At 37.4% G+C, this 16,351-nt stretch overlaps 1 protein-coding gene across 9 annotated transcripts in view; it reads left to right on the top strand.

Annotated features, from left to right (window-relative positions):
• Positions 1-16,351, top strand: part of PHF3 (PHD finger protein 3) — a 50,968-nt gene that overhangs the window by 5,802 nt on the left and 28,815 nt on the right. For 2 of the 9 annotated variants that reach the window (XM_087776530.1, XM_087776525.1), the window contains exon 2: positions 15,419-15,580. In XM_087776530.1, coding sequence (XP_087632656.1) covers positions 15,439-15,580 — 142 coding nt within the window. In that variant the 5' untranslated portion in view covers positions 15,419-15,438. Of the gene's footprint in view, positions 1-1,477; positions 1,587-5,128; positions 5,398-14,701; positions 14,859-15,081; positions 15,161-15,388; positions 15,581-16,351 lie in introns of those variants that run through there. The other 7 variants (XM_087776526.1, XM_087776527.1, XM_087776524.1 and 4 more) reach the window with 7 other exon arrangements.

Genomic DNA, 16,351 nt, shown 5'->3' with positions numbered 1-16,351 from the left:
TAGAGACGTGCTGATGCAGTTGGATATCTCCGCTAAACTGTTTTGCTCTGTTCCGATAAAAAAATAGTAAAACAGGAACCTAAGTCATTTGTTGCCTCTTTCACCGACTAAACAATGAGAAACCTTAAAGATGTGCAGTATCTCATGTCCAGTTATTAGTCTTCCTTTCCCTCTAAGATTAGTTTGAAAGGATATGCTTGTTTGAGATCTCAGTTTCTTTTCTTAACAAATGATCATTTTGGCTATTTATCTTTTAATTTTGGAAAGTCATTTAGAGCTGCTACAGATGTAATGGAAAAGTAGTAAATGGGGACAAGATAAAAATCTTGCCATATCAGATCCTACAGCATGTTTATTTCATACCAGTATTTGTTGGGATATGAGGCAATATTATGACATATCTAATTTAATTAAACTAATTCAACAACTGAAGAAATGAGTTTTATAAGCTGGAAGACTCAGACTGAAAAAGAAAATGATGTTGAGAGCATGAAGAGAATCATAGAATCGTTTAGGTTGGAAAAGAGCTTTAATATCATCAAGTCCAACTGTTAACCTAGCACTGCGAAGTCCACCACTAAACCATGTTCCTCAGAACCACATCCACCCTTCTTTCAAATACCTCAACGGATGGGGACTCAACCACTTTCCTGGGCAGCCTCTTCCAGTACCCATCTACCCTTTTAGTGAAGAAATTTTTCCTAATATCCAATCTAAACCTCCCCTGGTGCAACTTGAAGCCATTTCTTTTCATCCTATTGCTTGTTACTTGGGAGAAGAGACCGAGCCCCACCTTGCTACAACCTCCTTTCAGGTAGGTGTAGAGAGCAATAAGGTCTCCCCTCAGCCTCCTCTTCTCCAGACTAAACAACTCCAGCTCCCTCAGCTGCTCCTCATAAGATGTGCTCTACACCTTTCACCAGCTTCATTGCTCTTCTCTGGACATGCTCCAGCACCTCAATGTCCTTCTTGTAGTGAGGGGCCCGAAACTGAGCACAGCATTCAAGGTGCGGCCTCACCAGTGCTGAGTACGAGGGCACGATCACCTCCCTGGTCCTGCTGGCCACACTATTCCTGATACAAGCCAGGATGCCATTGGCCCTCTTGGCCACCTGGGCACACTGCTGGCTCATATTCAGCTGGCTGTCAACCAACACCCCCAGGTCCTTTTCTGCCAGACAGCTTTCCAGCCACTCCTCCCCCAGCCTGTAGCATTGCATGGGGTTGTTGTGACCCAAATGCAGGACCCGGCACTTAGTCTTGTTGAACCTCATACAGTTGGCCTTGGCCCATCGATCCAGCCTGTGCAGGTCCCTCTGTAGGGCCTTCCTACCCTCCAGCAGATCAACACTCCCGCCCAGCTGCTTGTTGCCTGCAAACATACCAAGGGTGCACTTGATTGAGATTTTATGGTAAACATAATGTGGGAGAAATTCTGGAAGTCACGGTTAACGGACATGCTTTTTGTCTTTAACAGGATTGTTTTAACTGCCGGATCACTTAATAATGAAAGATTTTGGTTGGTGGGTTACTTCTATGAGTACCTACTGATTGAAACAAATCAGTTTCAAAAGTATAAGAGAAAGGTACTTTATTTAAGGAATTGAAGAGAATGCTGTCGATACCTTTAGCTTTTCATGATGGTCAGATCTCATTGCACCCACGCTCCTGTATCTCGCTGTGCTATAGCAGTCTCAGTACACGCCCTAATGCTCCAGTAACCAGTGGGTAGGAGAAGTTTCATCTCTGTCCAGACTGAACCTGTCTGGGACTTCCTCCTCTGTCATTTGCTCCTTTGCCTTGTTTGTGAATGCTCCTCTTCTCACTGCTTCTCCATACGTGAGACTTTTCATATTCTGTTGCTTCTGATTAACTACCCAATGGGAAAATGCTTTTGAATTATTGTGCGATGGGAGTACACTTGGTATGTGCACTTTCACTGTGAGTGATGCCAAGCCACTGGCCTTTTGGGTTCAAGTGGAGGAACAATACATTCCTCCTCGGAGCTGTTAAGAGTTGTCCTTGGAAATAAGTGACCATGAAAAACTTAACTGTGTTTTTACCTGTACCTCTGGCTATTTTTCCTGCTGTTCAAAGTGTTTCAAATGCAAAATAAACAGTTCAAAATTCATGTACTTTAGGCATTGTGTAAGGGAAGACTTTTTTTTTTTTTTGTAGCAACCGTTTCTAACAATTGGCTGTCTAGCAAGAAGTGTCTCTTTCGTTGTGGGTCCTGCAGATTCTACACTTCATGTGATAGTTAATCTAGTAATGCTAGAAATAATTTCCTAAACTTGGTACTGTACAAGTTACGCAAAGAATTGAGCCATGGTTTCTTGAACCAGGTAAAGCAAAATTTTGATTTCATGTACTTTTCTGGCATAACCTCTCACTATTTTAAAAATTGTAGAACAAATTCTTTAATCTTAGATTTTGTGGTGGTATGATTTTTATGCAACACCACTTTGTTTATATTTTTACAGTGCCTTTTTGATGCAAAATTTGGATAGAACTTATACTTGATCATAGGCTCATGCTCCAGAAATAAAGCTTTCAAACAAATTCCTCTTGAATTTTCTGTAATAGCTAGTTAGGTGTCATTGAAGGTGGCTATGGCCATTGCATGTATGGTTGCTTTGACAGTTAGTTATTTTGCAGTGCTTTTAGTGTTCTGAATGGCTGGATGGTAGTCTTGCAAAACTGGTAGGTATTCTTTTTTCATCACATTGGTGAAGCCTGGTTAATTTCTGTCAGCAGTGATTTGTGTAGCAAGAGCTAACATTCTGCTCAAGCTTTGCTACTTAACACTGCTCTTAATGAAGTGGTGAGCACTGCTTTGGTAACAGCAATATTTGAGTAACAATTATATAAATGTTTCCCTCCTATCCAGAAAAAAACTTGAGATACATTATTGTAAATGTGTTCAAAGCCCCTGACACTCTTTGATTTTGTGTACAAAAAGTTTCTTACAGTAATTCACGGCTGTTCTATTGCAGTGTCATTGGCACTTGTTAGTGTCAGGGTCCACCGTCGTTTTATCCTGTGTCTGTTACTCTTGTGCTCATGTGATGCTAATATGAAAAAAACCCTGTCATTACAGGAAAGTGTTTTAAAGTACTGGATTGGGGCATTTATAATTATATTCTTACTTTAAGCCATTGCAGCTCTTGTAGTTTATCCTGTATAGTATCAGATTCTTGTAATTACATGGCATAATAAAAATAAATTATACAGTGCAGCATAGCACTTCCTCTGTTAGTTTGCTGCTTTATTTGTTGCTAAATTTGAAAATTATTTTGACAACTGCGAAAAGAATGTGGACTGCTGTAGGTGCTGGTTGGCATAGTGTATATGTAGACGCACTGCATTGCTTGATAATAGTCCATTGTTTGGAGAGCAGGCTTTCCAATTATAACATACTTGCTGCTGTAAGACTGTTGCCTACTTACTAAATGCACCTGATTTGGCCTGACTTTCCTTCTTTCTGGTTGTTTGGTCAGTAGGACATTGTGTATTAGACTGTTTTGTCATGGTTAGTGTGTAGATACTGTAAAGACACCATGCTCTGCAAAGACATAGTGCCATCCATACCTGACCACTGTTTTCTTCTGGGCTGCTCTATGGGAGAAGGAAGGACTATCATGTTTTTTTAAAAACAAAACAAAACATTTTCATGCTCACCTGTAGTTTTTGTAAATTTGTGCAATTAAATAAATTGCGTAAATAGGGTTGAAATTGTAGCAGAGCTCTTGCACATGTATGGCTAGGATTTTCGCTGTTGATTGCTAAAACAGAAATGTCCCATTAATGTGTATAAGGAAGCATACTTACTGTTCCAGTAAGCATGAGTAGGTACTGGATTTATTTAGTGGCAGGTTGCTGGTATAGGGATCTAGAAAGTAATTCAAGCACTACAAACTCTAAATCTTACTTCTCCTTCTCCTTTAATTAATGCGTTCATTTAAAAAAAATAAATCCTGTCTAGTGTGTGGGAAGAGGATGATGAAGGAAGGAGCGGGAGAGAATGTATGTCTTTTTTCTGTCTCTGAAAGCTTGAACAGCTTTGTGTGTGCCAAAACTGGTCTCCCAGACTTTCCTGCATGCCAAATTAAGCCAGGCACTACTGCAGTACTCTATTTTCCTTGTTTCTGTGACCATACTTGTTATAATTATCTCTCTCCACTCTAAGTATATGCTTATGCTAAACTTCCAAAGAAACATTTTGCTGACTTTTTTTCCATTCTGTTGTGTAGTTATACATTCTTACTAGTTGAATCTCTGCTGCCATAGTTGCATTTCTGCTATATCGCAAAGAAGTGATCTAAAAAATAGGGAATCCCTTCTTGTAAAATGTAGGTGCCATCTTTGAATACAGTTCCTTAAGTTTTATGTAAAATTCTTCAAAATTGAAGTTTCTAGAAGGCTCTTGGCCCTTTTGAAGCCAGCTCAGAATTTTCATCTACTTGATTGAGGCCAGATTTGCATAAAAATTTCTGTAATTTTATTGAATGTAATGATAGGTGAAAAATAATAGAGATAAGGCCTTGCTGCTTAAAAATAGTTACTTGCTATGAAGTACTTGGTAGTTCCTCTATGAATGGAAGTATAGTCCTTCTCAGTTTTGGGTCTAGTATGGCAGGCTCCTGAGCTTTCTCAGCTCCATTGATGTTAGTGGAAGCTGACCTCACGTTTTTACATTTAAAGGTCAAGAAAGATGTGCACTCACCGTGCTGCTAACCAAGTTCACCTGTTTTTGATTTCCCCCTCCCTCTGGTGTCCCAGCCCCTTGGGTTGGTTCAGGTTTAAACAAATTTTAGAAAGGAGGTGTTTTAGTTATACACACTGTGTAAAAGTGGCAGCACTCTGATGCTGATAGCAAAGTTAATATAAACTTAGCATGGGATTTCTTTTAAAAATAATCAGTTAGAGAATTGATTTTTAGATATGCAGTGGGCCATACTGAGCCATAAACAGATTTTTTTTAATTTTTTTTTTCTTTTTTTTTACAATTCTAAAATACCTTAAGCATTCTTTATAAAACACAACAGCCAAAAGAATTTGCTGGTTTCTTAGGTGTTTTACAATTTGTAGCTTATTTTCTTATGGTATTTTTCTTGTCTTTCTATAGGGCTGAAAGACACACAGGAGTCTTCATGGATATAGTTGATACATTTAACCATTTAATTCCTACTGAACACTTAGATGATGCCCTATTTCTAGGATCCAACCTGGAGAATGAAGTCTGTGAGGATTTTAGTACAAGTCAAAATGTCTTAGAGGATTCGCTGAAGAACATGCTCAGCGATAAGGATCCTATGCTAGGATCTGCAAGTGCCCAGTTCTGTTTGCCTGTTTTGGATAGCAATGATCCCAATTTCCAGATGCCTTGTTCAACAGGTAAATGTTACAATTTTTTAAGATTACAATTTAAAATACAGTTATACTCTAGTACCAACCCTTTTTCATAATGTAGACATAATAATTTGGGATTTCTGTCTCCTTCCTGCCCTTTTTGTTGCGCTGCTTACATGCCTGGCATGTAAACCACGTGCAGTTCTTTTTAACTTCGTCGCATAACAATAGAGGAAGGCTCCTAATCTGGATCAGAAATAATTTAGGCTTTGTCTTCAGTACATGTAAATTATTCCCAATTAAAGTTGTGATTTGTTTAGTGTAAGTACTGTACCTGATCAGTGAAATTGCTAGTTGTCTTCAAAAAATGTAATAATTTTCAGTTAGCAGTAGGAGCATGAGAGTTGTATAGATTACTGTTCTGACCTCAGGGTTATTCTGTTAGTGCTAGGCCTTCTAGTACTGGGTTAATACTGGATTCTGGGTGTTTTGCTTTGGTTGGCTTCAAACAAAACCCTGGAATGATAATACAGTTCTTTTTTACTGTTTGAAAACACCTGATTTGGAACCAATTTAGAGCAAAGTTTTAAATAAAAATAATCTTAGGAGTTGTGGAGTAGTTTTGGAAGATTAAAAAAAAAAGTGATCCAATCCCTAAAATTATTTATATTGGTGAATACTCAGAATAATTACACTGAGTTTGGTGTAAGAGACAGAAATATACTCTATACTTAGTAGTATTTTTTTATTTGACTGGAAGTTTAAATAAAAAAATCAATTTTTTAGGTTCATTACTGAAAAGTGTTGTAGATTAATGCAGATACCTTTGATTATATCAACATGTTTTTTTTTCTAGTAACTTTTATGAACTATTTCTGAAAATCTTGATAATTTCCTGATATAATATGTATTTTGTTTCTACTAACAGACTAAATTCTCACCTTCATTAAATTAAGTGGTATTACAATATGGAAAACTGTAAATCAAAGATGATATTGGCTGAGGCAATGAAAAAATGAACTACAAAACCAAAACAAGATATTTGATCTTTTTACTACTTGAATAGAACATTATTTGAGGCCGTCCTTAATGTTTTTGTTTATTCTTGCCATAGTCTGTATCCTTATACATTTTTGTCTGTAACCCACCAAACAAAATTGTATCATTCTTAATGTCCATAAGACTGTACAATGTACACAACTAAACCAAAATCCTCCTCTAAATTTTTTATTTCCTTCCAGTAAAACAGTGATGCAGATTCTTGTTTCACACTGCATCATGTGCATTCTCCACTAAACCTATACTATATAAAATTTTTGCATTACCTCATAGGGTACAGCTGGATACTTTGGAAGTTATGGGGAGACTTTTGGGGACTTTTTGGCACATATTTCTGCTAAAAGTGATCAGCAGTGCAATAATACTATTGATACTTAAATAAACACAATTTTTAAGGTTGCTGTCCATTGAAATAAGTGAGCTAACTCATTTACTTGGGGGCTACTATTTCAGGCTGTCTGCAGACTAAGGGAATCAAAACTGATTTGATTTAGGCTGAGTTCATGAATTTAATGTTTGGGGTTTGGTTTTTTTTTTTTTTCATCTGAAAGCAAGAGCAGAGCCACATTTCAGTAAGTAAATTAAAACATGCAATTTGGAATTAATGTAGTAGGTATCCAAAAGGACATGAATTGTTCTTGCTGTAGCTTGTTCTTTGTAGGTCTTGATAAGAACTGTCCTTATTCTGAGATGGTAGGACCGCAGTATGTATTTACAGTTTTTTAGTTGAGAACAATTTTCAGTTTGAAGGGAAGTTTCTTTGCTTGTCTTTCTTCCTTGAGTATTCATATAGCTCATGATTTACTTGATTTGTATGAGACTGTTGGTGATCTAATGCAGTTCATGTAGTCTGCCAGTAAGAATGCAGTTGTGCAAGATGATAGTGCTCTTGGTAAGAATTACCCATACAAAGGCTGTTTTTTCCAGACAGTATGCGTGAAAGCTTATCTGTATACCAACGTCAATTTGTCTAAAAAAGAAAAAAGTCTAACTCTCCCCAGAAAACTTGGCTTACTTACATCCTTAGAGCTACACCACCATTGGTGTGTCATACAGAATGATAGTTTGCTGTATTCTGATCCTTCCGGTTCTTCCCCCCCTGCCGTGTTAGGATCTCACTATGAATTTGTTCTGTAGTGCATTAAGCAGTATGGTAACAGAATGGTTGGTTGTTAGCTCTTCTCTTAACCTTTCGCTAGAGTTAGAAGTGTACCTAGAAAAATGTATTTTATCTAAGGTTTTACTAGGTTTAGGTACATTTGTTGTTATCTGTTTATGTTAAGTAGGGCAAGACCTAGGAAATACTGAAATGGTGGATGGTGGTGTTTCTTACACTCTTGATTTCATTCCTGAAGGTTTATTTTTTTCCAGAGGCACAAATTTATTTACCACAATTTATTTTAGACCTTCAAAAAGTGTTTTGTATAACCCATGCCTAGGCCATGGAACGGTTTAAGAAAAAGAGCAAGAAGTTCATGGAAGTTAGTTCAGAGGGCCAGCAAAGGACAGATTTATCATGCCTGCTGCTCCATGAATAACTGGAACATACTCTGTTCTGTCCACTTTTTAAAGTGATGACAATCTCATGCTACAGCCTATTTGGTTGCTGTGAGCAAGCTGAAGAGATAAAGGTAAAAATACTTGGACTGAGCAGGTGATTTGGCTAAAATGGTATTGGGTGTCACAGATAAAATGGAGGAGCGGAAGGCATGGCTCACTAATACTTCTTCGAAAGCCTGGTTTGAGCAGATTTCAAGAGTGTTTGTAAACCTATGCACAAAACAAGATAGTATCTTTATATGCCTTCAACCCAAAGAACTTGTACCATGTTCTAAATATGAAATTTCTTATGTGAACATGAGTACATATGAGTGGCAGAAGCTTTGAGAAAGTCTTGTTTCAGGCCTGCTTACCCGCATACCAGATTTCTCAGATTCGTGACAACATTTTCTCTGCTTTACTTTAGAAGTCAGGTCTTTTTGTCTAAAACCCCTTCTCTCTTGCTCTTAAGTTGGTTTTGAGTATGGGTTTGTTTTCTGCTCTTTTTCTTATTGGTGCGTTGACATTAGTTCTTGTTGGGTGTTATTTACTGGCCTAATCCAAAGTTATTACTCATCAACATTGCATCGGTCTTGCTCAGCTTTAGGGTTTATATTGCACATCATTCACCATGAACTAAACTTTTTGTTAATACTAAGCTCTTTATGGTGAGTTACCAGTTGTCTGACTGTATGTGATGGATACTGGTAGAAATTGGTTGTATGTCCTTTAAACAGTTCAAGTACTTGTCTATAAGACAAACGCATAGATTTTTTGTGGGTTGAAGTTTGGTTTCCAATCACTGCTTATCAGAGGCATCTACACAGAAAATGCAAGTTTTGTAAATTGGATTATAAATGCTTCTCTTGGGGAGGATGGTAGCATAGAATCATAGAACCATAGAATGATTTGGGTTGGAAGGGACCTTCAAAGGTCATCTAATCCAACGCCCCTGCAATAAGCAGGGACATCTTCAACTAGATCAGATTGCTCAGAGCCCCGTCCAACCTGACCTTGAATGTTTCCAGGGATAGGGCATCTACAACCACTGTGGGCAACCTCTTCCAGTGTTTCACCAGCCTCATTGTAAAAAAATTTCTTCCTTATATCTAGTCTAAATCCACCCTCCTTTAGTTTAAAACCATTACCCCTTGTCCTGTTGCAGCAGGCCTTGCTAAAAAGACTGTCCCCATCTTTCTTAGAAGCCCCCTTTAAGTATTGAAAGGCCTCAATAAGGTCTTCCCGGAGCCTTCTCTTCTCCAGGCTGAAAAACCCCAACTGTCTCAGCCTTTCTCCATAGGAAAGGTACTTCATCCCCCTGATCATTTTTGTGGCCTTCCTCTGGACCCAAAAGGTCCATGTCTTTCCTGCACTGAGCATTTCATAGTCAGCAGTACTGGTGTATGCAAATGGCAAGGAGTGTGAGAATGGATGTCTGTTGCCTGTCTATTGATAGGAAGAACTATATCAGTACCAGTAAAGCAGTCTCCTGTTCATGTCTTGGCCTGAATCCAGTTTGTGCTGGATCTAAATGGTTTCTTCAGGTAGATGATATTGTTGGTCTCTGTCTACTTGGTGAGCTTGCTCTGTAATTACCACTGTGTAATAGGATGGGGTTGTCATGCTCAGCTTCGGCTGAACAGTTACATGTTTGGAGAAGACAAGAAGATTCTTTCCAGGTGATTCTGGTAATGGCTTTGAGCAGAGGTAGAAGGAACTCTCTCACAAGCTGGAAAGGCGATGGGTCAAATTAACAGATGTTATGCTGAAATACTTTTAGGATGTGTTTGTGGAGTGACTGCTAAACTGTAAAGATGTAGTTGGGTTGCTGGTTTTGTGGGGTTAGACTGAGCAGATTGCTGCTCTTACAGCACATGAAGTTTTCTGTTATTTCAGTGAATTGAGGTACAACCTATTCACAGATCTTATTATTTGCTGCAGCTCGTAGGAGCTTAACAGTAATGGAGTCCATTTACTGTCCTGAAGTAGGTACTAGCAGAAAGATGTAGCGTCGATAGTGGAAGTTGATAAAACTGCTCTCTTTGCCAGTTAAAGGACAGAATTTGACAAAATGAGGCTTTTGAGAATTAAATGAAACCCAAGTTCTTGAAACAATCAGAAGTGTCCCATATCATGTTTTAGGTGTCTCTGTGCTTCTGTTCATCAGTGTGGTCAGGTGGCTGTTCTTCCAAGAACTGAATGACTAACATAGGAGGGTAGATTATGTAGAACAGCTCTTGGGTGTCTTTAATGTTTGAGTGGTGTGGGTGGGTGTGGATGCGTGGTTTTGGGGTTGCTTTTTTTCCCTTCTGAGCAATTCCTTGGTCAGATGTGGAAACTGTGAAGTTTACGATATGACATAACTCTTGAGAACAACACCTTTTTTCAACTTTGCATGGTACCCTAGTGATAGGTTTTCTGTTTTGTTGTGTTATTTCTTGCTGGAAGACATGCTGGAAGCTTATCCACTAATTTTATAAGCTTGTGAGCACAGCAGGTCAGACTGGTCACATGCTAGTGAACTAAATAACCAGCATTCATGCTAAATTGGTATTTCTCAGCTGTCATGAATTCTGTAGCTTTTCAGGATGTCATTTACTGGGGCAGTTTGATTTATTATATGTGTCACAGAGGGAATGGAATTTGAATTGAATATCATCTGGAGACATTTCTGGGTTTCATAATAAAATCAAACTTTTAACCAGTTTAGTTTATGGGTATGTTTATCAAATCAGGTATTTCTCATAAATGATGAGAAAGTCTGACCCTATAAGAGTGTACAAAGACTGTTGGGGACATCTTTTTAATTGCCCTTTTTTTCCTGTCCCTCTGGATTGCTGCTGGGAAAGTGTTTCCCCCAAGTGCAGTCTGTTAGTTCTAGTTTTAGCCTGTGTTTTCATGAGTACTGTTGAAAGCAGCATTACCTCTGTTAAAATCGTGATCACCTACTGAATCTTTGGAGCCAAACCAATTGTTCTGAGTACAAATACTTCTTTTCTTTAGGTAGTGTCCTGTCTGGCTGTGTTAGCCAGTTCAGGTTCTTTTCACTAAAGTGAAATGTATGTGCATTTTTCCTCCTGCATATGAAGTAATTTTGAATGTAACCTCCAGATTGTAACCCAAAATTGGGTCTACAGTTGTTTCTCTCAGTTTCCTTACCTCTTTAAGCCTTTCTTCCTCCAAGCTGTCCATGTGAACAGTTGCACAGTGTCTTGTGACCAAGGTAGTAACTTTCCTGTATAAAATTTAAATTTACTATATTGGTATTATATTGAGAACTTGGAGAATGTTTATTTTGCATGCTTTTCTGTTTGTAGGCAACAAACTACCAGTTTTCCCCATTTTAGGTCCTTCTGAAGACTTTATTTATTTATTCCTTTGGATCAGTTTTATGGATGGAGAGAGGTTGGATCTGTAATAGAATTTGCAAGGCAGTTTATGTATATACAAATCATAGAGCTCATCTAAAGGCTCTCTTAATAAAATAATTTAATTTAAAGTGCTTGGCTTGATGGTGTGTTTTTACTTTGTTGTTGGAGTTTGTGCTTTACTCTTCTTTATTTCCAAAGTAACAGGCTCCTGTGGCTAAAGAAACATAAATCAGTAGCCCTGTGATGTAATTCCATCTTTTTTAAAGACGGAGATTCAATCCTCTGTCAAGATACATGCTGTATTAAGTTTATTAATCCTAATTGATTTTTGTAGGTTTTAATTCTAAAGACAGGAAAAATGCCTCTTTACAATTTAGAGATTAATGGAGAACGGGAGTAAACGTTTAGTTAATATTTCACATGGTACTTACTGTGACTCTTTTCTTGCACTGGGCAGTCAGTACAAGGTACTCACAGGCAAATTCTCAGTTACAGGTTACAGGCTTACAGAAAAACTTTCATAAAACAGTTGGAATTTGGTGTTTTCTTACATAAGTTATGTCATCAGTGGCCTAATTTCTCTTGAAAATATATTTTTTTCTAATAAAGGGCATTTTTAATTCTGCTTCTTGAACATATGCATCACAAATGTTAATAGGAAAAAGGTTTTCATATAAAATATACCATCTTCATTTACAGTCTTGAGACTTTGTGATATTTTTTCAGTATCAATATATATGTGTCATTGCTTTACTAGAGTTTATTAGCTCTTCTTAAGGCTTACCTAGACATGTGTTATTTACTGCTTTAGGCTGTTACTGTTCTTTTAACTGAAGTGTAATGTTAGGTTTTTATGTTATCATCCACATATAACATAGCAGAAATTTTAAAACATTCAACTATTTCCATATAATTTCTGATGCTTGTAGAATTAAAATATGGAATCCACCAGGGACTTGCTCAGTCCTGCTGTTGGCGTGATTCAGGTAGACTTAGCATTTACAACAACGCAAACCAACAACAGTGGAGTTCTGTTCCAGGGCTAACATCTACAGAAAATAAATTTATTTCTACACTTGAGATTTGCCTTGACCAGTGTATCGAAAACCTGAATATTTCTGTCTAATTTTGACTGAAAATAATCAAGGGAAGACTTATGTTAATAAAAATAGACTTATAAATTTCAAAGATTTTGATGATGTTTTTAGGGGTATTTTCTTCTCCTTGCCTCTTCTTCCCCCAGCAAGTAATGCATTGCTGAAGAGTTAAAAAACTGTCATGCTTTTGTTTTAATGTGTGGAAAATTTTACTTTAAATTTGCAAGTAAACTATTTTTACTCTATGTTATTCTATTATTGTATAACATATATAAAAACGAGTCAGTAGCACAGCACAGTAGTTTGGAAATGTAAATATTTTACAAATAATGGAGAGACCCAAAATACTAAGTTGAAGGCCAGTGGTGCCTCTTCCAGTATGAATATGCTCAACGTGATTCATATTTTCCTTATTTGCAGCTTGTTCAGTTGTACACGGCTGTACAACTTTTCTATTCAGATATGTTTTTCCTTTATTTTTTTTCCTTTCTTCTATCTTTTATCCTTCTGTCTTAATTTCTATGTTTATTACTGAGATAATCATTAGATATTATTACTAAGATCCTCTATATGTCTTTTCTTTTTAGTTCTGTCTGGTTTTGCTTTTGTTGGTTTACTTTTCCCAGTGCTGTTTCTCTACCTCCACTCCCCTTTCAGAATTTAATTTCCTTGTCTCCTCTGTATCTGTTACTATTCTCTGTCACTTTTTCTCTTCCCAGCAGGGTCTGTGTCGAATACTCCTCATCTGGGGGCCTCATGGGGCTGTACTAGCCGAGTTATAGCTCAGGTGGTTTGAAATTAGCAAGATTCTGTGCTTCAAATTCCTCTGTAAAATTAAAGCTACAGCACAGAGTCTTGTAAGTATGAAAATACTTTAATTCTAATATTTCAAACTGTCTGTTAATAGTAGACTGAATGTGTCCCTTTTGTTATTAATGAAGGAGGGTGTGTAAATTCAGTAACTTCAGCAAGAACATTGTAAAACCCGATGCTCTAATGACAGCGCTGAAATCTGCTGCAGAGCTGTTTCAGAAGTTGTCCAAGTAGTTTTTATGTGTCATATTGTCTTCAGTAGCTTAGTAGTTTAATTCTACACTGAAGAAACAGAAGAGGATCTGAAAGGAGTCTCCTTTGTCACAGTCTGGTCCTGAATACCAGTTCCACGTTTTGTAGGAACGCTCTTTAATGAGAACGCTAATATCAAAGTGCAGAGCTGTTGGGAGGACGTAGTCTTTGAGAACACAAGAATGGGCAGCTGGAGTTAGGGTGAGGGTCCATCTTGTTCAGTTTTCCATCTTGGACAATGGCCAGTATTAAACATTTAGGGGAAAACAATGGGCAGTTACAATGTCGTCTTTTTGCCAGTGTGTCCTTTTTCCCAGTATGTAGCTTATAGCAAATAAGTGATTAAGGAACATTTGGATGAGTGGAGTAAGACCAGCATTATCACTCCCCTGCAGCTTGTGTGTGATATCTGTGTATCGTAAAGGTGGCTCTGTGGATTGGAAAGTGAAAGCTGCCAGTAATTTCCAGAAACATACATACAAACTGATGTATACAATTCAGTAACTAAAAATTATGGTTAAAATAAAATGAGTAACAATAAATTGTCAGCTCAAAAAACTCCTAGCTTTCCGGTCCTGACAGCCATCTAGTTATGGAGGTCCAGAGTGCAGATTACCTGGTGCCAAGGTCAGCCTTTCTTAAGAGGATGTTTAAAATCTTTCTAATATTTGAACTTCAAAATTGACAGGTTGTTTGGGTTGTGGTTTTTTTTTTTTTTAATTCTTCATGACAGGTGATTGTGGATTGAATTACAGTCTTGATAGACTTCTTTATTCATCACTGTTTGGCTTTAGCAGTGTTTTACAGCTTTCAATTTTTGTTATTTTAAAAGCATGCTCATTATCGTAGTGCCTTCACAAGAGCATTATTTTTTATTGTTGCAGTAACATCAGCCTTGAAAAGGAGCAGGAATTGACACACTTTCTGAGACAGTCTAAAAATTCTAACAATTTTTAATTTCTATTAACTTCTTGCTTATTTTGATTTCTAAGATAAATTTATTAATTTAAATCAGTTTTAAGTAAGCAATTGTTAGAAATTTTTAGATACCTTATTTCTGTCATGTGAGTTAGTTTATCTTAAAAATGCTTCTAGGTAGGTGCCCAGATAGGCATACTTGGTTGTTTGGAGTCTGTGTTGTATTTGTCAGACCCTCCTACATGTTTTGTAAAATCACTTGGGTGTTTGGCTTGATCTCACAAATTTCGCATCCCACAGGGACCAGGATTCATTAATCACACGTAGGATCTTTGGGATAGGAGAGGCTACCATTGCAGAACCAGACTTAGAGAAAGTGAGGAGAATGGCTGGTACAGTGGCCTGACTGCCTCTTAGGAAACCTATTTTCAGGAGCAACCTCTGGGATCCTTCTCAGGTTAGTGGAGGATAGGAATTCGACAATGTTCCCTGACTCTCCTGGGAGACTAGTGCATGCTGCACTCAGTGCTCTTCCAAAAAGGGGCTGCAGATGCAGATACGTGATGTGGGTGGGACTTAGAGTTTTAAAATTGTATCATATGAGAAAACTGTGATTTTTAAACTCTTTGCACTTCTGGATCAGCTCTTTCTGCTGTTTACCTTTCTTCACTTTTTCTTAGGTGGGAAGGGACAGTGAGGGACAGCTGATCCTCTAAGACTGGGGACCTTCCTGTGGCAAAAAAAAAAAACAATAAAAATGTGAGTCCACCAAAAAGCTATAAGGACTATCTACACAAATTTTAAACTTTGGGTGATAGCTTCTTCTACACTGAAACTGCCTCACATGGGAATTTTCTGTCTTCCCTTTCTTCATTTTTTTTCCCCTTTTTGTTTTTTAGATGGCCAATTTATTTATTTTTCCCTGTCTCATCCCTTGTCTTGCTTAGCCTTACAGCTGCAACATTTTTTGATCATCTTAAGTTTTAGGCTCTCTGTTGTTTGTTTTGTTTTTTCCAGTTATTGGTCTTGATGATATTATGGATGAAGAAGGAGTTAAAGAGGGTGGTAATGACACCATTGATGAAGATGAGCTTGTTTTGCCTAACAGGAATTTGAGGAGCCGTTGTGAAGAAACATCAGTCACATCACCAAGAAAATCACCACGTTTAATGGCACAAGGTGATCATTCAATAGATTGTGTTTTTGCACGTTTGAAGTCAGCTGAATTTTTATAGTCCCACATCCTCAACATTTGTAAACTTAAAGTAAAGCTTTGCTATTTGGTTGTGTGAATTCAAGTACAGACACTTCTGTTTTTATAAACTGGACCTAGAAGTCAGCATCCATAGGGTACTACTCAATTTTAATCCCTCTTTGTTAGATATTTGATGTCTTCCTTATGGCCTGTGGTCCTTAAGCTAATTTTTGAGATTTTGATCCTTTTACCTGCATCAGATTAGCACTGTGATTCTTCACCAACAAAAACATGCTGTATTTGCAGACAGCATTGGAATATTAGGTTAGCATGGCTCCTTATTTCCAATTAAAATTTTAATTCTATTTATTTTTATTTGTGTATTTTCTTTTTATTTTAAATTAGGTTATACTAATTGCAGGCATAAACTCTTTCATCAAAATATCTCAATATGCTTAAGTATTTTAATCAAATATTTAGATTCCGTGTGGTAGCTAATTGATTATGGTTAGGGTTTTTCTAACTTGTTGAACTGGTGGAGTTATTGACAGCTCTGCTTTTTCCCCCCTATAGAGTGGACTGAGTTAAAAAGATAAAATTACTTAATAGGGAAGTCAGAATTTAAATAAGAGCCTGTGGTACAAAGCTGGTGAATATGCTTTTTAAAAAGGCACTGGAATGTTTTTTTTCTTAGAAAATGGAAGAAAAGTCACCAAGTGAGAATGTGACTGCATCTCAGATTCATATAATGTGTT

The sequence above is a fragment of the Nipponia nippon genome, unplaced genomic scaffold (assembly GCF_047370975.1).
Source record: "Nipponia nippon isolate SJK-2023a ecotype South Korea unplaced genomic scaffold, ASM4737097v1 scaffold_4, whole genome shotgun sequence".
NCBI classification, from domain to species: domain Eukaryota; kingdom Metazoa; phylum Chordata; class Aves; order Pelecaniformes; family Threskiornithidae; genus Nipponia; species Nipponia nippon.
This window is presented reverse-complemented; position numbering and strand designations above follow the sequence as displayed.